Below are 16,491 nucleotides of genomic sequence, written 5' to 3' on the forward strand. Positions count from 1 at the left end.
AACGCTGCAGTTAATGTAATAAACAGAGAATTTTTCTAAGTAGCCTGTCAAAACAAGTGACACTTTTTTTTCTTGCTAGTGAGTCTCAGATTCAGAACAATAGGAAGTACCTTTCAAAGCAACATCTTCATTATACAATCAAATTCTCAAAGTAATCTTCTCATCAAAGAATATTGTGTTATTTCTCTCCTAGTAATTATCAGAGTTCTGCAACCTCTCTGGCAGTGGTGACTATTGTAAAATGCAGCTGTGCTGGGTTGAAAAATTGGAGGGTCCTTCCCAGGTCATAGAGTCAATGTATCTGCTATCTTGTTATTCCTCAGCGGCTGGACAACAGAATGGTTGCTCTTGCCAAGACCTTTGAAGATGTCCTATGTTTTCAGGGTCAGCAGTGAAACACTCAGTGTGGCTTACCCAGGGAAAGTAATGATAAGATTGTTGATGCTTCTAGCTGAATTTGACCAGTTTTCATTCCCCTTAAAGGAAATAAATTAGGAATAAATAAACAAATAAATTAGAAATCCTTATTCTTTCTAATAATCAAAAGTTGTCTGGGTTTTTTTTTAGGATAATTTTGTTTGATTCAACAACCAGTTTGATTGCATGGCAATAAGTATCTGAATATATAGATTGAAGTCTTAGGTACTTAAAAGATACGGCTTTATCATTCTCTTTATTGGTCACTTTCAGCTTCCTTGGGGCCATCGTGCCAATAGATAAAACTGAAACTGCTGAACCAAAGTTATAACAGCCAGCACAAATCTATTGCTTTCATTGTTGTATATGGAATGTGGACATGGAACATTCACAAATTGTCCCCCACCCTCCAAAACACTCAGAACCTTAAAAAATTGGTGAAATCTGGATTTTGATTGGCAACAATCAAACTGGAGTCAAAGCTCTCGAGTGAAATTATCTCTGAAGAATGATAGGTTGCAATGGGTAATAAGCCTAAGAGATATATGAAAAAATCATGATGATCAGTATATTCTATTAGCTTACATTTGTTGCATCCAAGGGTTTTTTGTTACATTGACTAAACACAACAGATTGGTACCGACCAAGGGTCAGTCCTAGCTCATAATCTATCTCTCTACATGAGGTTAGAGAAAGGACATTAAATTCCTCTGAGGATCAATGAGTTTACTTAAAGATACTAATGCTTTTATGCCACATTGGGCTGGTGAGGTAACTGTAGGTCATGCGATTATTAATGCTGTGACAATGTAGCACAAACTCTGTTAAGTTCTACTGAGTAGACAAAGACTTCAAATATCAGCCTACATTGGGTCTATTTGTCTGAGAACTAGCCTAGCTAAATTCAAAGAGGTTCACTTCAGAGGGTTAAAAGGAGGATGCATGACATGGTGAAAGAGCTCATTGGATTCAGAAGAAATGGGTTTTAACCCCACCTGTGAGATCTGGGGATTCCCTTCACTTCTATTGGCCTAAGTTTACTTATCTGAAACTGGGATTGGCGTTGATGATCTTTAAGGTTCCTTTGAGCTGCAGCATTCTGAGACATGTGACACTAAGTCTCTATAATTATACCAGACAACCTCTAGCAATGAAAAACGTAGATAGTAGATAGATAGATGTTATTGTTGTTGTTCAGTCATTTCAACTGTGTCTGACTCTTATTGACCGCATTTAAGGTTTTCTTGGCAAAGATACTGGAGTGGTTTGCCATTTCCTTCTCCAGCTCATTTTACAATGAGGAAACTGAGGTAAACAGGGTTAAGTGACTTGCTCAGGGTCACACAGATAGTATCTGAGGCCACATTTGAACCCAAAGATATGTCTTCCAGGCTCCAGGCCCAGTACTTTATCCATTATGGCATTTAGCTGCCCCAGATACAGAAGTATGCAAATTTTTTATATGTGTGTGTGTGAATACCTATATATATATATATATATATATACACACATATATGTGTGTGTACATATATATATAAATATATATGTATATATACGTGTAGAAATTTATATGATATATGGAGAGAGAGAGAGAGAAAGAAAGAGAGAAAGAGAGAGAGAAAGAGAGAAAGAAAGAGAGAAAGAGAGAGAGAGAGAGATCGATCAGAGGGGGTTGGAATAGTTGATAAAGGTTTGAAGGCAGAGTTAGCACTTTTCTTGAGCCTTTAAAGATGGAGAGGTTGAAACTGGTGGGAGGAAAACCTTCTAGGCAAATGGTACATCATGAGTATATGATACGATGATGGGAATCAGTATGTATGTTGTATGACAGAAATCAGTAAAGAGACTGCTGTAACTAATGTCCATTCCTTCTACAGAATCAGAGGTTTGGGAACCTCTAGTGAGCCGATATGACCATTTTGTTGCTCATTACCTTTACCTGACACTGTACAAGGGAAATAAAAACATTAGAAGTCAGACCCTCTAATTTAACTACTTCTAAGAAGGAATATTTGAGCCAGAGGTTGAAACAATTGGATACAATAGAGTTTGGGGATTATATTTGGATTGCAAATTATCCTTCACTAATGATAGTGAAGGTTCTACTTCTGTGTCATTGGAGATACAGAGGTATCCTTAGAGTCTCAAAGTATATACCAGTGGAGTGTAAGATCTGGAAGGACTAGCCAGGAAAGCCAGAGTATGGGTCCAGTACAGAACTGCTTTTCTGTTGTCCAAGAGCTAGATAAACTATGTTCAGAGGTTGTTTCTGTTTTCTGCCTTGCCCTACTTAAAGTAACACTAACCCCTTTCTTCTAGGGTAGACTTTGCTAGGAGGCTGAAGCAAGCTGCAAGGCCTAGGAAACATTTCCCTCTCCCTAAAGGGACATAACTCTTGACCCCTACAGGAGCAGGACCTTTGGCATGGCCCCCCTCTCTTTTCATGGGGCAGCCTAATGAATTTTTAACCTAATCCCTCTGCGCAACTCCCATACTTGAGGAAAAGTTAGAACACTGAGGAAAAGACAAGGCTTTCAAGCAAAGAGAAGTATATAGGGACACAGGAAGGCACAGTTTTCTGGCAAGTATTAAGGTACTATCTCCCTTTCCCTATGCATCCTTCTAACCCCCTTTTCCTGAACAGATAACACATGTGCACATGCACACATGCACACATGCATACACACATGCACCTGCATGCACATACATGTATGCACATTCATAACCTATAAAGGCTAGTCATGGAAAGGAAGGAGGAGGGGAATTCTACCTATGGTCTCTGGGCTGTTCTCTCTCCCTGGGTGACAAGTTGTGCTGTGAAAGAGCACCTGAAGGGCCTCTCACTGTCTGAACTTAGGGGAATAGATCACCAGGCCAGGACTGAGCCTTCTTTTCAAATCCTAGCACGGCTTAGAGCCTTAGTCATACCAGTCTTAGCCCTTACCCAAGTAACCTAGGGAAACAGTCAAGATATGCCCCCACAGGTGTGTACTCTTTCTTCTTCTCTAAGTACCTTGTCACCAGCTCTGTATCACCATAGCTCCACTAGGCCCTGGTTCTACCACACCACCACTTTATAAAGTCTCACTCTTGCCTTCTTCCATAGAAGAATACAGGCTCTTTTCAGCAACCCTTTACATTTTTTCCACCCTCAGGTAAATTTTTCACTATTGGGTAATTTCTCATGCTGGAACAAAGCTCCAGTAGCCCCACCCCGGTTACGGCTTCTAATAACATTCTACTTTCATGCTTCTTCATGCTGTGAAGGTAATCTTGGATTTTACATATATATATGCATATACACACATGTGTTTGTGCAAATATACATGCATACAAATATACATGTATATCAATATACATGTATGCACACACACATATATATATACATATTTGCTTATACATAATTGTTTACATTTTGCCTTTTGCATTAGGCTGTGAGCTTTTTCAGAGTAAAGACTGTTGGTTGCCTTTCTTTGTATCCTCAGCACTTAACACAGTGCCTGGCACATGGTAAGTGCTTTATAGATGCTTGTTAACTTGGCTTGGAAGGTTATGCATAAGAGTGGAAAGTTCTGCCAAGCTGGAATGACTTTGAGGATGGGCTCAGCAACACACTTTCATATGAAGACCAAACTATGTTTAGAGAAGCTCAACACCAGAGGGCTGATGACCAGGGATTAAATTTAGGGGCAAAGGGAACCTGGCAACTCATGAAACCACCTACTGAGGTATGAGACTGTCATTTGTATTGGTGGAAAAAATACCCATACTGAAACAAAATCATAGTGCTTTTGATCATCATGAAGTTTTCACAACTCTGGCTTGGTAAGTGATTAGGAAGGCCTTTATGAAAGAAAAAACCCAGGTGAGTTTTAGTTATAGCAATATGATAGAAGGAAAGCAAAACATCTCAGATGTGCAAGGCAGTCCAGACAAGAAAAGACAGAGTTGGAAGAAGGATGAAGAAAAGAGGATTAATTTACTTAATTTTTTGGAGTTATGTGGTAGCAACAAGTGAAAGAGGGCCCTTTGGAGTTCATGGGAAGGGAAATAAAGATGATTTAGAGCAGAAGTACCAAACTTAAGGCTCACAGGCTTAAGCAACCCCCAAGTAGCCCATAAAACTCCCCAGTGTGTCTAGAATCAAATTAAAATGTAATTGAGAAATGTTTAACAAAATAAATGAAAATATAATATAACACAGATAATGTTGATTTGTGGTTTTCCAACTCAACACACAGCTTCAGGGATCTGTTTCTATCTGAATTTGACATCACTAATTTGGAGGATGAGTTGGAGCTTATGAAAAGTTCTAATAGAAGATATAGTGGGATAAACATACACATGCACATGCACATGCACATGCACACACATACACACACATATATATAGTCACACATATATACAAACACAAACATATACATATATACATACATAGATACACACACATACATGTGTGTATCTATGTACGGAAAGGATCAGACCTATGATGCCCTCCATGTAGGGAATTCCCAATGAGGAAATGCAAATCAGCTCTACTAAGTAACTTAGAGTCACAGAGGTTCACTTGCATTACTGGCCTGCAGTCACATATCCTATATGTGTCAGAGAAAAGACTGGAGACTAGGTCCCCCTGATGCAGGCCAGTTCTTTATGCTGTATCTTTTGGTAAATAGATAATCTTTTGGTAGTTGTGGGTATGATTAATTGGAAGGATGGAAATGAGGAGTCTCATAAAGACAACATTGTGACAGTTGGTCTGAGGGATAGATCACTCTTGGATTGAGCCCAAGGAATATATGAAGAATACAGTTCAGTAGCCTCGTCTGGGACACACCAATAATAATTGTAGGCCAGACTAGTGATTCAGTGACAACTTCTGCATCTGGTTGGCACTAGTTTTAGGGTGGAGAGATGATTTCACTTCTAGCAGGAAAACATCTGCCTGTATGTGGATAGCTTCAGAACAATTTGCGAAATCATCCCTAAGTAGAACACAGCTTAATTAATTCAACAAAAATTTATTGAGTGCCTACTTTGTGCAAAGCACTGAGGATAGAAAGGTGAAAAGAAAAATTACACCTCCCTACCCTTAAGAAACATGTACACAAATAACTGTAATGAAGAATTAGAAAATGATTAAGTAATTAGGAGATGTCAAACAGAGGCACCTGAAAGATTCGAAGATCACTTCTAGCTGGAAGGATCAAGGAAGGCTTCACAGAAAGTCTTTTATTTCCTTTATATCTTCCCCTATGCCTATCCTGGTGTTTCTCATATAGAGACTCTAATCCATCCTCCACTCTGTTGTCAAAGTAATCTTTCTAAAGCTCAGGTCTGACCATGTCACCCTCCTACTTGGTAAACTCTAGTGGCTCTCTGTTGCTTACAGGATCAGATATATAATCCTCTGGTTTTCAAAGCCCTTCATAATCTGTCCCACCCCTTACCTCTCCAGTCTTCTTACACCTTACATACAAATACTCCCTGCCCCCCACCCCCAACATTCCACATACTTGTGATCCAGTGACACTGGCCTCCTCACTCCTCACTCCAGACTGGCCTCCTTGCTTTCCTCCTCACTCCAGACATTTTCTGTGGCTGTCCCTCATACCTGTAATGTTCTCCCACCTCATTTCTGTCTCTTCGCTTTCCTGGCTTCCTTCAAGTCCCAGCTAAAACCCCACCTTCTATAAGAAGCCTTTCCTGATTCCCCCTTAATTCCAGTCCCTTTCTCCTGTTGGTCATTTCCAGTTTATCCTGTATATAACTCGTATGTACCTATGTTTGCATGTTACCTCCTCCAGTAGACTGTGAGGTCCCTGAGGGCAGGAAATGTTTTTTTTTTTTTTACCTTTCTTTGTATTCCCAGCACAGTGCCCATCACATAGTAGATGTTTTTTAAGTGACTGGACTGATAGAGGTATGATGGTGTAGTGGGATGAGTGTTAGACTTGGAATCAAGTCAATCTGGATTTGAATGTCATTGCTGTCAGTGAAATGATTTAGAGCTGTTACAGATCTCTAAGATGAACTAGTCCAAACCTTTCATTTTGCAGATGAGGTCCAGGCATACCAAATGATTTACTCAAGGTTACACAGGAAGTAAGTAGCAGAGTCTAGATGGGAACACAGGTCTTTGTGTTCCAAATTCAGTGCTCTTTCTGTTATAAAACAGTGTCTCCCTATTTTGTAGCCCTTCGGAAACAAGGCAAGTCACCTCATATCTCTGGGCCTCAGCTTCCTCACTTATAAAATGAGATGGATAGTACTCATTCTAATTGCTTCACAGAATTGTTGTCAAAAAAAGATAGTTTTAAATATGTAATTGTTATTTATTCTGAATTTAACAAACACCAAAAAAAAGAACATTTCCATATAAAAAATAAGAGGAAAAGATTATATGTGAATTTGTGTTACAGAGGGCTTGCTTTTTCAAATATATATAAAACTTCAATGTTAACTTCAAAGCTGTGCTACTTGTCTGTGTTTCCTGTTGAAGTTCCTTCAATTCTCTTTTAAAAATGCCTCAATGCCCCCTTTTTCTTTCTTCTCTCTCTCTCTCTCTCTCTCTCTCTCTCTCTTTCTGTCTCTTTTTTTTGCCAGTTCTATTGCTAATTCCACTCTTCCTCCCTAATTCCACCCCTCCATGAAAAGAAAACTGAAATCCTATAATAAATAAGCATAGTCAAGCAAAACAAATCCACACATGAGCGTGTATGCAAATGTCTTTCTCATCCTGCCACTTGGATCTTTCACACTTCTGTTGGGAGGCAGGCATCAAGAATGTGTTTTGTCAAAGTTGTAAAGAGCTATGGAAATGGGAGATATTACTGGGATGGGGTTTCTCAATAAAATACGTGCCCATTGACTTAAAGAATGAATTAATCTTAGATTAATCTAATCCAGCCAGACTGACTGGAATGCACAGTGGAAAGAGAGGTTGGCCTAAGAACTCAGGACTGACTACCTGTGTTTTCTGTCCTTCCTCTTACATAAACGGATGGTGTGACTGGGCAAGCCTGTTAACCTCTCAGGGCCCCTTATCAACTTTCTATGACTCAATTGCTGAGCAGTTGCCAGATCCTCTCGAGTAGAAATGAATTTCCTTACATTGGTGAAATCACAGAACTGGACCAAAACCCAAACCAAACCCTGATAGATAGCTGATGAAGATTAGGTTGGATTGTCTGGAATGGATGGAAGGAGCAAGAAATGGGGCTGGTGATAGAGTCAATAGGGCAGAGAAGAAATAAATCATGGTATTGTCCTTTTTAGTGACTGAATGCAGATGACCAATTATATTCTGATTTAGCTCAGTCTGGTAGCATTAACAAGGAAAGGATTGGTTATAGCTTGGCACTGGGACAGTCATGGACAGCCCACAGATACACTAGACCAGGAATGGTCAAAGGTAATGGGACCTGGGTACTCAGCACACAAACTAGCTAGCGAGACTCTCTATAATTTCAACTAAGTCAGAAGTGAACTGAAGGTGCCTGGTTTAGGACAAGCAGATTAGTGTAAACCCCATGAATGTTCCTTTGTTCTGTGCCCAGGGCAGGGCTTTGGAACTAAACACTTCCTCCCACTCAGTAAACCTTTGTGAGGCCCCCACCCCCAGGCTGCTTAGATAACAGTCTAAAATGGGTCAATTCTAATTTTCTCACTCACGGTTTCCGGAGGATCATCCTCATATGTGCATCAGGTCCCATCTGTGACAGCAGCAGCATGGTGTCCTGCAGCTCCTCATCACATTCCTTCTTTTCTTCCTCCGTTGGCAAAGGGGCATCTTCGTGCTCGTCATCCAGAAATCGGTAAAACAAATATTTATCTTGGAAATGGTGTTCCTGGTCCACTAAGGGCAACATGGAAAAGCGGGATATCTCCCGTTACACACCTGACTCACAGATCCTGGCTGCTCTCTGCAGGGACACACTGGGTGGCTGTTGCAATTCAATAAAAACAAACAAAACGTCCCAAGCAAGCAGAACCAAATGGCAGCTAAATGATGAGGCTGATACACCCTTCTCATGTCTGCCTTGCCCAGTGTTTTGCAGCTGGAATGCATTACCTCCTATGTGCAGTCATGAGGACCATCTCCATCCTACTCTGACACACCTCTCTCAAGGGATTTCCCTAAAATTCCCTTTAGGAACACTTGCCAAATTCTGTAAAGCAAAAGAATGACTGGTAGCTGAGCTCTGATGGTGCTGACCAGTTTGTCCAATAAGAACTGAGTCTCCTTTGGGTATACAAAAAGTAGTAAAAGGTACAATTGTCCTGTCAGGAATCACTCTATTTAAAGCATACTAAACTATGATCTGTAATTTTTCAAGTACTTCCTCCAGAGTAGATTATTTTTCTTAATTTCTCTTCCTGATGCGTTTTACATTTGTATAAATATTTTCAAGTAAAAATTACAAAGTAGGTCACATTCCTAGAAGGCCCCTATGGAAGAATTCCCTCAGTTTAAGCTCTGAGAAAAGGCAGGGAGGGGAATTCTTTCTGCCTTGAAGACCAACAAAAGATTTGGATCTTGTTTGAGAGTAAGCCCAAGAGACTTCATCACTTACACATCAAGCATATTTCAGACCCTGCCTGATAGTGCCCCAGCACTGTTGGATAATAAAGATTAGGTTTACAAATCATCCCCAGGCACTTTGGTGTTTCTGAATGGGCTTACTCAATGTTTGATCAGTTTATTGAAAATTTCTTAGCACAAATCTCACTACCTCACAGCAGTACCACCCCTCCCCCAGTCACCAAATGCCCATCATCCTTGAAAATTGATCACATGGGCATAGGAGCCCTGGGTAGAATGTGTTGCTTTGACAAAAGGTTTATGATTTTCAATGAGGTCATACAGTAGGTCCACAAATGGATTCTCTTACACAATGCTGCATTTAAAAGGCAGTTTTAAAATTCATTACCTACTTTTATGTCATCAGCCCAACAGCACATTTCATGCTCTTCAGTTGGTCCTACATCAGGATAGCTGTACAACGCTCACAACATAATCACACTATCAATGGACCATGAATACAAACTAATAAACATAACTGGAACTGATGCCCTTGGGTTACAGTTTCATTTTCCTTTCATTTATTCTCCTGAGTTAGGAAGGGATAATGATGGAACTCAGCAATCAATATTATCCAGTGACTGAACTTGTATTCCTAAAAGAAGATGTTAGTTCTGCTGGGTCCCTAATAGGATCATAATTCTTTTTTTTCCCTTCCCATTTGGGAGATCTATATAAACTCTGATCGGCAATGTAGGATATATTGTGGATTTTCCAGTAACTCAGTTTTAATTTTACCATGATTGAGAACACCTTCTTCTAAGAGAACTTGCCACATGCCCACCGCCTGTGCCCGGGAATGAACACATGGAGTTTGTTGTATCATCCAGTCGACCAATTCTGTTCCCACACAGCATTGCCTAGGGGGAGGCAAATGAATGCATCAATTAAATACCATTCACCAAACATTTATTAGGCAGCTACTGTGTACAAGGGAAGAGGTAGCATGGTCTGGTGGACATAAAACTGGTCTCAGAATTAGAAAGACTTAGGTTCAAGGTTAGCCACTACATGTATTGTCTTTTTGACCCAGGGCAAAACAGTCGCTGAACTGCATTGGTAGAGGGACTTTATTTACTAGGAGGAGCCTACAGCAATAAAATCATGGGTCTAGACACCTTCACTACCCTGTACCCCAATGTACTTGGTATTATGCTAAGAACTAGGAATAGAGAGAAAAGCATACTAACGCTTGTGCTCAAGTTTATCTTCTATTAGAGGAAAATAGCAGTTATACAGACAAACCAACATTAAGTATATAGAAGTGTGTATACACACATGTATACAAATACATAAACATGTACAAAATACACACAAATATATAATATACTCATTTTTTAAGTACACGTGTATAGATATAAGTACATATATGGAGAGACATATACTATATGCATACACGTATATGTATTTAGAGCATAAACTTAAAATGGATATGTGGATATATACATATATGTATGTGTATCATGTATATGTGTATGCATATACATATATGCACACAGATATACACAAAGCTCCAAAGTCTTAGTGCAGTTTTAACCTTTGATAACTTTAATAATATTTAAAAATAATTTAATAATAAGCTTTAATAGCTTAAAATTCACTAAGACTTTTGGGACATCCCACATACACATACAAAATACAAAGAAGTAGAGAGAATTAACACTGGGCAGGGATCAAGAAAGGCTTCGTGTAGGAGACGATCCTTGATCTGAGCCTCAAAGCGGGGGTAGAGATTCTAAGAGACAATGGAAAGAAGGCAGATCCCATTAGATTTTGAGTTCCTTGAGGGCCAGGACTGTCTTTTCTCTCTCCCTCTCTCTCTCCGTTTAATCTTCAGTGCTTGGTATGGTGTCTGGCACATAGCAGGTGCTTAATAAATGCTTACTGACTGAGAAATTGACAGATCATTCCAGGCACAGGCCTGTTGGACAATCTACGCAAAGACATAGAGGTAAGCAATTGAATGTTGCCTATGGGGAATATTAAGTAGGCCTGATAAGTAGAAATAAGGAGAAATCAGCTTAAAATAAGTTAGTAAAGGGAAGTCCTTCCTTCTCTTCACTCTATCACTTTAAATTACTAGGATGGATAAGTTCAGTGTGATGAATCTCAGTTTCTGAAACTCTCACTAACCAGACTCCCATCCCCAACTCAAGGCAATTATGAGAAAGCCCTGGAAATAATAGCACAGGCTGAGGGAAACAATATGAAGATCCTGCTCTGTTCTGAAACTTAAGGACAGCCAAAGAAGCACTATTATCTGGTAGGCTAATTGCTAAGCTAATCTGGGAGGAACCAGATACTTGGACGAGTCCTAGTAAAGTTCTAGGTAAAATGGAAGCAGCCAAAGTGCTGATTTACTTCACCTGGGAAGAACCTAGGATGAAAGAGCGAAGGTTTGCAAAGCCCCGTGAGCTGCTCAGATGAAAGATGTTGTACAAGTAAAATTATGCAGCACTTTATGTTTTCAAGTAATAGTACTTGTCTTCCTCACAGGGGGGTGTTGGGAGAAACAAGTAATTAGAGATGATGCAAATCACTTTGAAAAAAAAAGTTCTGTGTAATGAGGATTGCCACTTTTACAGTGCCTTTCATCAGAAGAGCTCCAAACAGCTTCTGTACCATTTATTTACTCATTAATTACTAGAATATCCCTCTCTCATAAATAGGAAGTACAAATGGGCCAGCTCCCCAGCTTCCTGCACCAATATTGGTAAGAAATGCAGGGATCACTTGTGGGGCTACTGGGAACTCCAGAGGCTTTTCTGCCATCAGTGGCCAAGAGAAACCAAAATGAATGTTGGTCCTACTGATCATCCCAGTGGACATTAGAATAAAAGAGATAATCAGAGAGCACTTGGATGCCTAGCTACTATGGTTGGACCACTGTCTATCTGTACTGAAGTATCTCAAGCAAGCCTCAAGAATGTTTGGAAGTCACCCTTGGGAATGAGATGTGTTGCATTGGCATGGGACAGCTCTGACTTCTTCACTATGCTCCAGGAAGCTCATTATTGGAAAAATCTCATCATCCTTCAAGATCCCATTAGCCTTGGCATTCCACCTTATCACTACCTTCTGCCTGTCATATTGAAGGGTGGAGCCATGAATTCTAAAACTGCCAGGGAGCTAGCTTCAGGACATCTGATTTCTCACCCAGCAGCAATACTCTGGTACATCTCTAGCTTCTCCATCATGCTCTTCACAGCCCCACCACCTTGCTTTTCAGCTTCCTTTTGTGTATTTTTTTCCCTGCTATTAGATTATAAGCTCCTTGAAGGCAGAAACTGTCTTTCTATTTTTGTTTTTTTATCCCCAGTACTTAACACAATGAATACCAAATAGTAGGTGCTTAATAAATGTTTACTGACTATTGCCTAGATGTGACTAGAAAATGTGCAGGCCCAAAAGAGGTTCACTGATTTCCCTGGACTACATTCCCTAAGGGGGATGGGTCAGTTTCAAGATCCCACCAGGGCTTTTGATTTATCTATGATAAAGTCCCAGGAGAGGGTTATGCAAATAACCAGTTAGAACTAGGGAAAAGAATTCTAGGCTGGCAGTTAGAACTGTATTTACCACTAACTAGTAGCATGACCTTTAGAGAATCACCAAGCTTCTCTAGCTCCCAGGTATATCATCTTTGTTTACAATGTTTAAGGTTGTTTAAGACATTCTCTATGGTCCTTTCCAGTCCTAGCGGCCTATATAGTTTTATGAATTTGTATAGAAACCCTCAGCACTACAAACTTGAAAGCAGTTCAGATCCAGAGAGGGATTCTTGGGAAGGCTAATTGCATTAATGGGCATTAATAGGTAATTCTTTCACTAGTCCAACTTATCCAGTCTTAAATGCTTAGTTTTTAGCACAACAGAATCAATTTCAAAGTAAATCAGCTCAAGAATTAGTGTTGGGCAGCCTTGTTGTTGTTCGGTCACGTCCAACTCTATGTGACTCCATTTGGGGTTTTCTTGGCAGAGATACTAGAGTGGTTTGCCATTTTCTTCTCCAGTTCATTCTACAGATGAGGAAACTGAGGCAAAATGGGTTAAGTGACTTTCCCAGGGTCACATAGCTAATAAATATCTGAGGTCAGATTTGAACTCAGGAAGATGTGTCTTCCTGACTCCAAGCCCAGCTCTCTATCCACTATACGTCCTAGCTGCCCCTTAAGCAGAGCTTAAGCAGCCTTATGAAGAGCTATAAAAAGGTAGGTATTTGTTTGTTTTTACTGCCCAGAATGAGCACGAAAAATTATACTTGAGACAAAGATCATGAAAGGCAACCTTAATATGAGAGATGATAGGGAAAGACAGAAACTCAGGGACAAGCCTCTACTGCAGCCATGGAAAGGGTGTATGTGACCGGAAGCAGGGGGAGGGCAATGAGAAAGGCACTAGCCCCAGTATGCTGCTGACTGGAAGTGCTGTCATTGACCTATAAATCTAGTGCACTGGGATAAAGCCCTGGTTGCCCTGTCCTAGAGTTTTGCCTTAAAGATATGTGGGCATTCAGAAAGATATTCATTGTGAGAGGCTACCACAGCAATAGCAGTCACAGACTTTACTGGATCTTCAGAGGCAATTCACATACCTGTAAGTCTTTAGATGGTATTTTCGATCTCTTATCATGTGAGGTGCTCTGGAAAGGATAGCATTTCGTAAAATTTTCCCAGCCCTGAGGATCTTCTCTGAAGGAACCTAGATTTTAATTAAGTGGGTGGAAGGATGAAAAATGGGAGAGAGAAAAGGGGATTAAAGAAGAGCAGCAAATTGAACAAATTCAAAAGTTGCTTTCAAATCTGATCTCTTGGCTTTCTATCAAGTGAAAGCCACCCATATACTTACAGTGTCCATCTGGACAGCACATAATAATAAATATATATGAGAGAGAAGCCCTAGATACACACCAAACATCTTTAGCAAGTACATTGATGTTTTCCTCACATAGTCTTTGACATACAGACTACCTCACTAATGTTTACTTTAAATCTTAGACCTTTTAGCTACACAACCCACCTACATTCCATTACCTGGGTAATGGTTTTAGCAGGACGAAGAGGAACGTGAGGTTCTATGAGGGGTGTCTGAAAAATAAAATGTCAAGCAAAAGAAATTTTTAAAAAGTTAATTAAAAATAATTGTGGGCTGGGAGACAGCAAGAAACAGCAATTTCACTAAAACTAAAGAGTTTAATAAGATTAAAAAAAAAATAACAGTCTGAGATAATTCCTGCCTGGGAAACATGCATGCTGTGGGCATTCAAAGGGCAAAATTAGACTATTTTATTTGCCAAGATTTAAATAGAAATTATATAAAACATGGAAAACCAAACAAACAAGAATGATTGGATGTTGGTACGTTTAAAGTAATGGCAATGAATGCCCACTCAGAACGTGGCAAACATCAAAGTAGAATAAAAAGAAAAACAAGATAAACATAAAAATAGATTAAAATGCCAAGCCCCAAGGAAATAAATATCGATGGATTTAGGGAGGAAAAGCAATTTCCTTCTCTTTCCAGAAATTCAAATTTCTAGAAACAGGGAATTCTTATGAAGTTTCTCAAGGGATATGAGTCCTCAAATTCCTAGAACCCACTGAAACAGCTTTTATAATCATAACACCTCAAATACACATGATACAATTTTCTAAACATTTTTTATCTCAGTTCATCCTCACAAGAACCCTGTGAGATATCTGGAATAGATAGTATTATTACTATTTTACAGTTGAAAAAAACTGAGTCTCTCAGAGGTTAAGTGAGGGCTGAGATTAGAACCCAGGTCTTTTGATTCTTACAACAGAGCTCATTTCACTACCCTCTGCCATCTGATCAAAGAAGAGCAAAGTATAGTCAGTCAAAGGTCCATCAAGACCCATCAGCTCAGTCCTGTGTCTGCCCCTTCCAGAAAGAAATGAAACACTAGCAATTAAGCTGCATTCAAAAAATTATTTCTTACAGCAAAGCCCTCTCTGCACAATTGGAAATCATTCAAATGAAAATGAATTGGTAAGCCTTTCTCCTAGGCCTAACAAGAGAAATATATTACCAGTGGAGGGGAATAAAGGTCATGATGAGTTATAAATGCATCAGGGGTAGCTTTCCATATACATATACACCAGTAAATTTTGTGTATGCTGATCCAGCATTAGTAAGATCAAGGGGAAGGGAAATGAGGAATATAGGGAGAAAACAGGGATGAAGGTCAAAGGTTTATTTGAAGTGACTGAATTCCCACTCAGCTTATTTATTTTAAAAATTTCATCACCGTGTTAACATGCCCTTGTATAACCTGTGTTCTGAAAGTCAGCTGTTCAAAAAATTCAACTCAAAAAACATCAAGTGACCACTAGTTGTAAAGCTTTGTTTTAAGTAGGCAAGAGTTTAGAATATAAAAAAAGAAAAATAACACAGTATCTGCCCTCAAGGAGCTTACAGTCTAGTACTTACTATCTCTAGTAGAGGAGATAAGACACATACACACATAAAAATACCATAATAACAATAGCCAGTACTTTACATACTATCCTATTTTATCCTCACAACAACATTATGAGGTAGGTAATATTATTAGCCTCATTTTACAGATGAGAAAACTAAGTCTGAGAAAGATTAAATGTGTCCAGGGTCACACAACTGTTAACTGTCTAAGGCAGGATTTTAACTTGGGTCTTCCTACGTCAAAGGTTAGTAGTATTCCATCCACACATTAGAAAATGTTAAGGGACAGATTTATCAGTGTGGCTTGAAAGATTCAAGGAGGAAGGAGTGGTTTCTGGCTAGAGAGATCAGTGAACGTTTCATGGAGAAGGTAGCACCTGAACGAGACATTGAAGGACAAAGATTTTTTAGAGCTGGAAATGTAGATGCAGGTGGGAGAGTACAGTGTCAATTCCAGACGTATGCAAACATATGCAAGTGGAAGACAAGATTAGAATTAGAAGACAGACTGTCCTGTTTGCCCAGAGCGTGATGTGCATGAAGGAAAGTATGAGAAAAGTAACTAGATTGCAACTAGATTGTGGAGGGTCTTGAATGCTAGCTACAGAGTTTCTAAAATTTTGTTCAATAGACAATGAAGTAAAACCTGGGGTGGAAGTCAATGAGGGCTTCAGAGCAGGGGACTGACTTGACTACGTCTATTCATTTGGAAACTCTTTTTTGGTATCAGTGTGAAGCATGGATTGGAGAGGAGAGAGATTGGAGAAAGATAGATGAATTAACAGACTATTAAAATAATTTAATAAGAGAAAGTAAGGGTCTGTTTTTTCAGTTTGTTGTTGTTGTTTTTGGTGAGGCAATTGGGGTTAAGTGACTTGCCCAGAGTCACCCAGCTAGTAAAGGGCTGGATTTGAACTCAGGTTCTCCTAGTTCTAAGGCCAGTGCATTATTATCCATTGTATAATCTGACTGCCCCAGAAATAAGGGTCTGAAGTAGGGTGGTTGCAGGGGGAGTGGAATAAAGATTATTAATAGGAGAGATAATG

At 39.5% G+C, this 16,491-nt stretch overlaps 1 protein-coding gene across 8 annotated transcripts in view; it reads right to left on the reverse strand.

The window, feature by feature from the left end:
• Window positions 1-16,491, reverse strand: part of RAPGEF4 (Rap guanine nucleotide exchange factor 4) — a 256,826-nt gene that overhangs the window by 104,216 nt on the left and 136,119 nt on the right. For 5 of the 8 annotated variants that reach the window (XM_027866117.1, XM_027866124.1, XM_027866116.1 and 2 more), the window contains 4 exons: window positions 14,035-14,088; window positions 13,596-13,702; window positions 9,740-9,861; window positions 8,092-8,275 (listed from right to left, as the gene is read on the reverse strand). In XM_027866117.1, the coding sequence (XP_027721918.1) occupies window positions 8,092-8,275; window positions 9,740-9,861; window positions 13,596-13,702; window positions 14,035-14,088 (467 nt within the window). The remainder of the gene's footprint in view (window positions 1-8,091; window positions 8,276-9,739; window positions 9,862-13,595; window positions 13,703-14,034; window positions 14,089-16,491) is intronic. The other 3 variants (XM_027866121.1, XM_027866119.1, XM_027866123.1) reach the window with 1 other exon arrangement.

This window comes from Vombatus ursinus, unplaced genomic scaffold, assembly GCF_900497805.2.
Source record: "Vombatus ursinus unplaced genomic scaffold, bare-nosed wombat genome assembly UNPS02014779.1, whole genome shotgun sequence".
Taxonomy (NCBI): Eukaryota; Metazoa; Chordata; class Mammalia; order Diprotodontia; family Vombatidae; genus Vombatus; species Vombatus ursinus.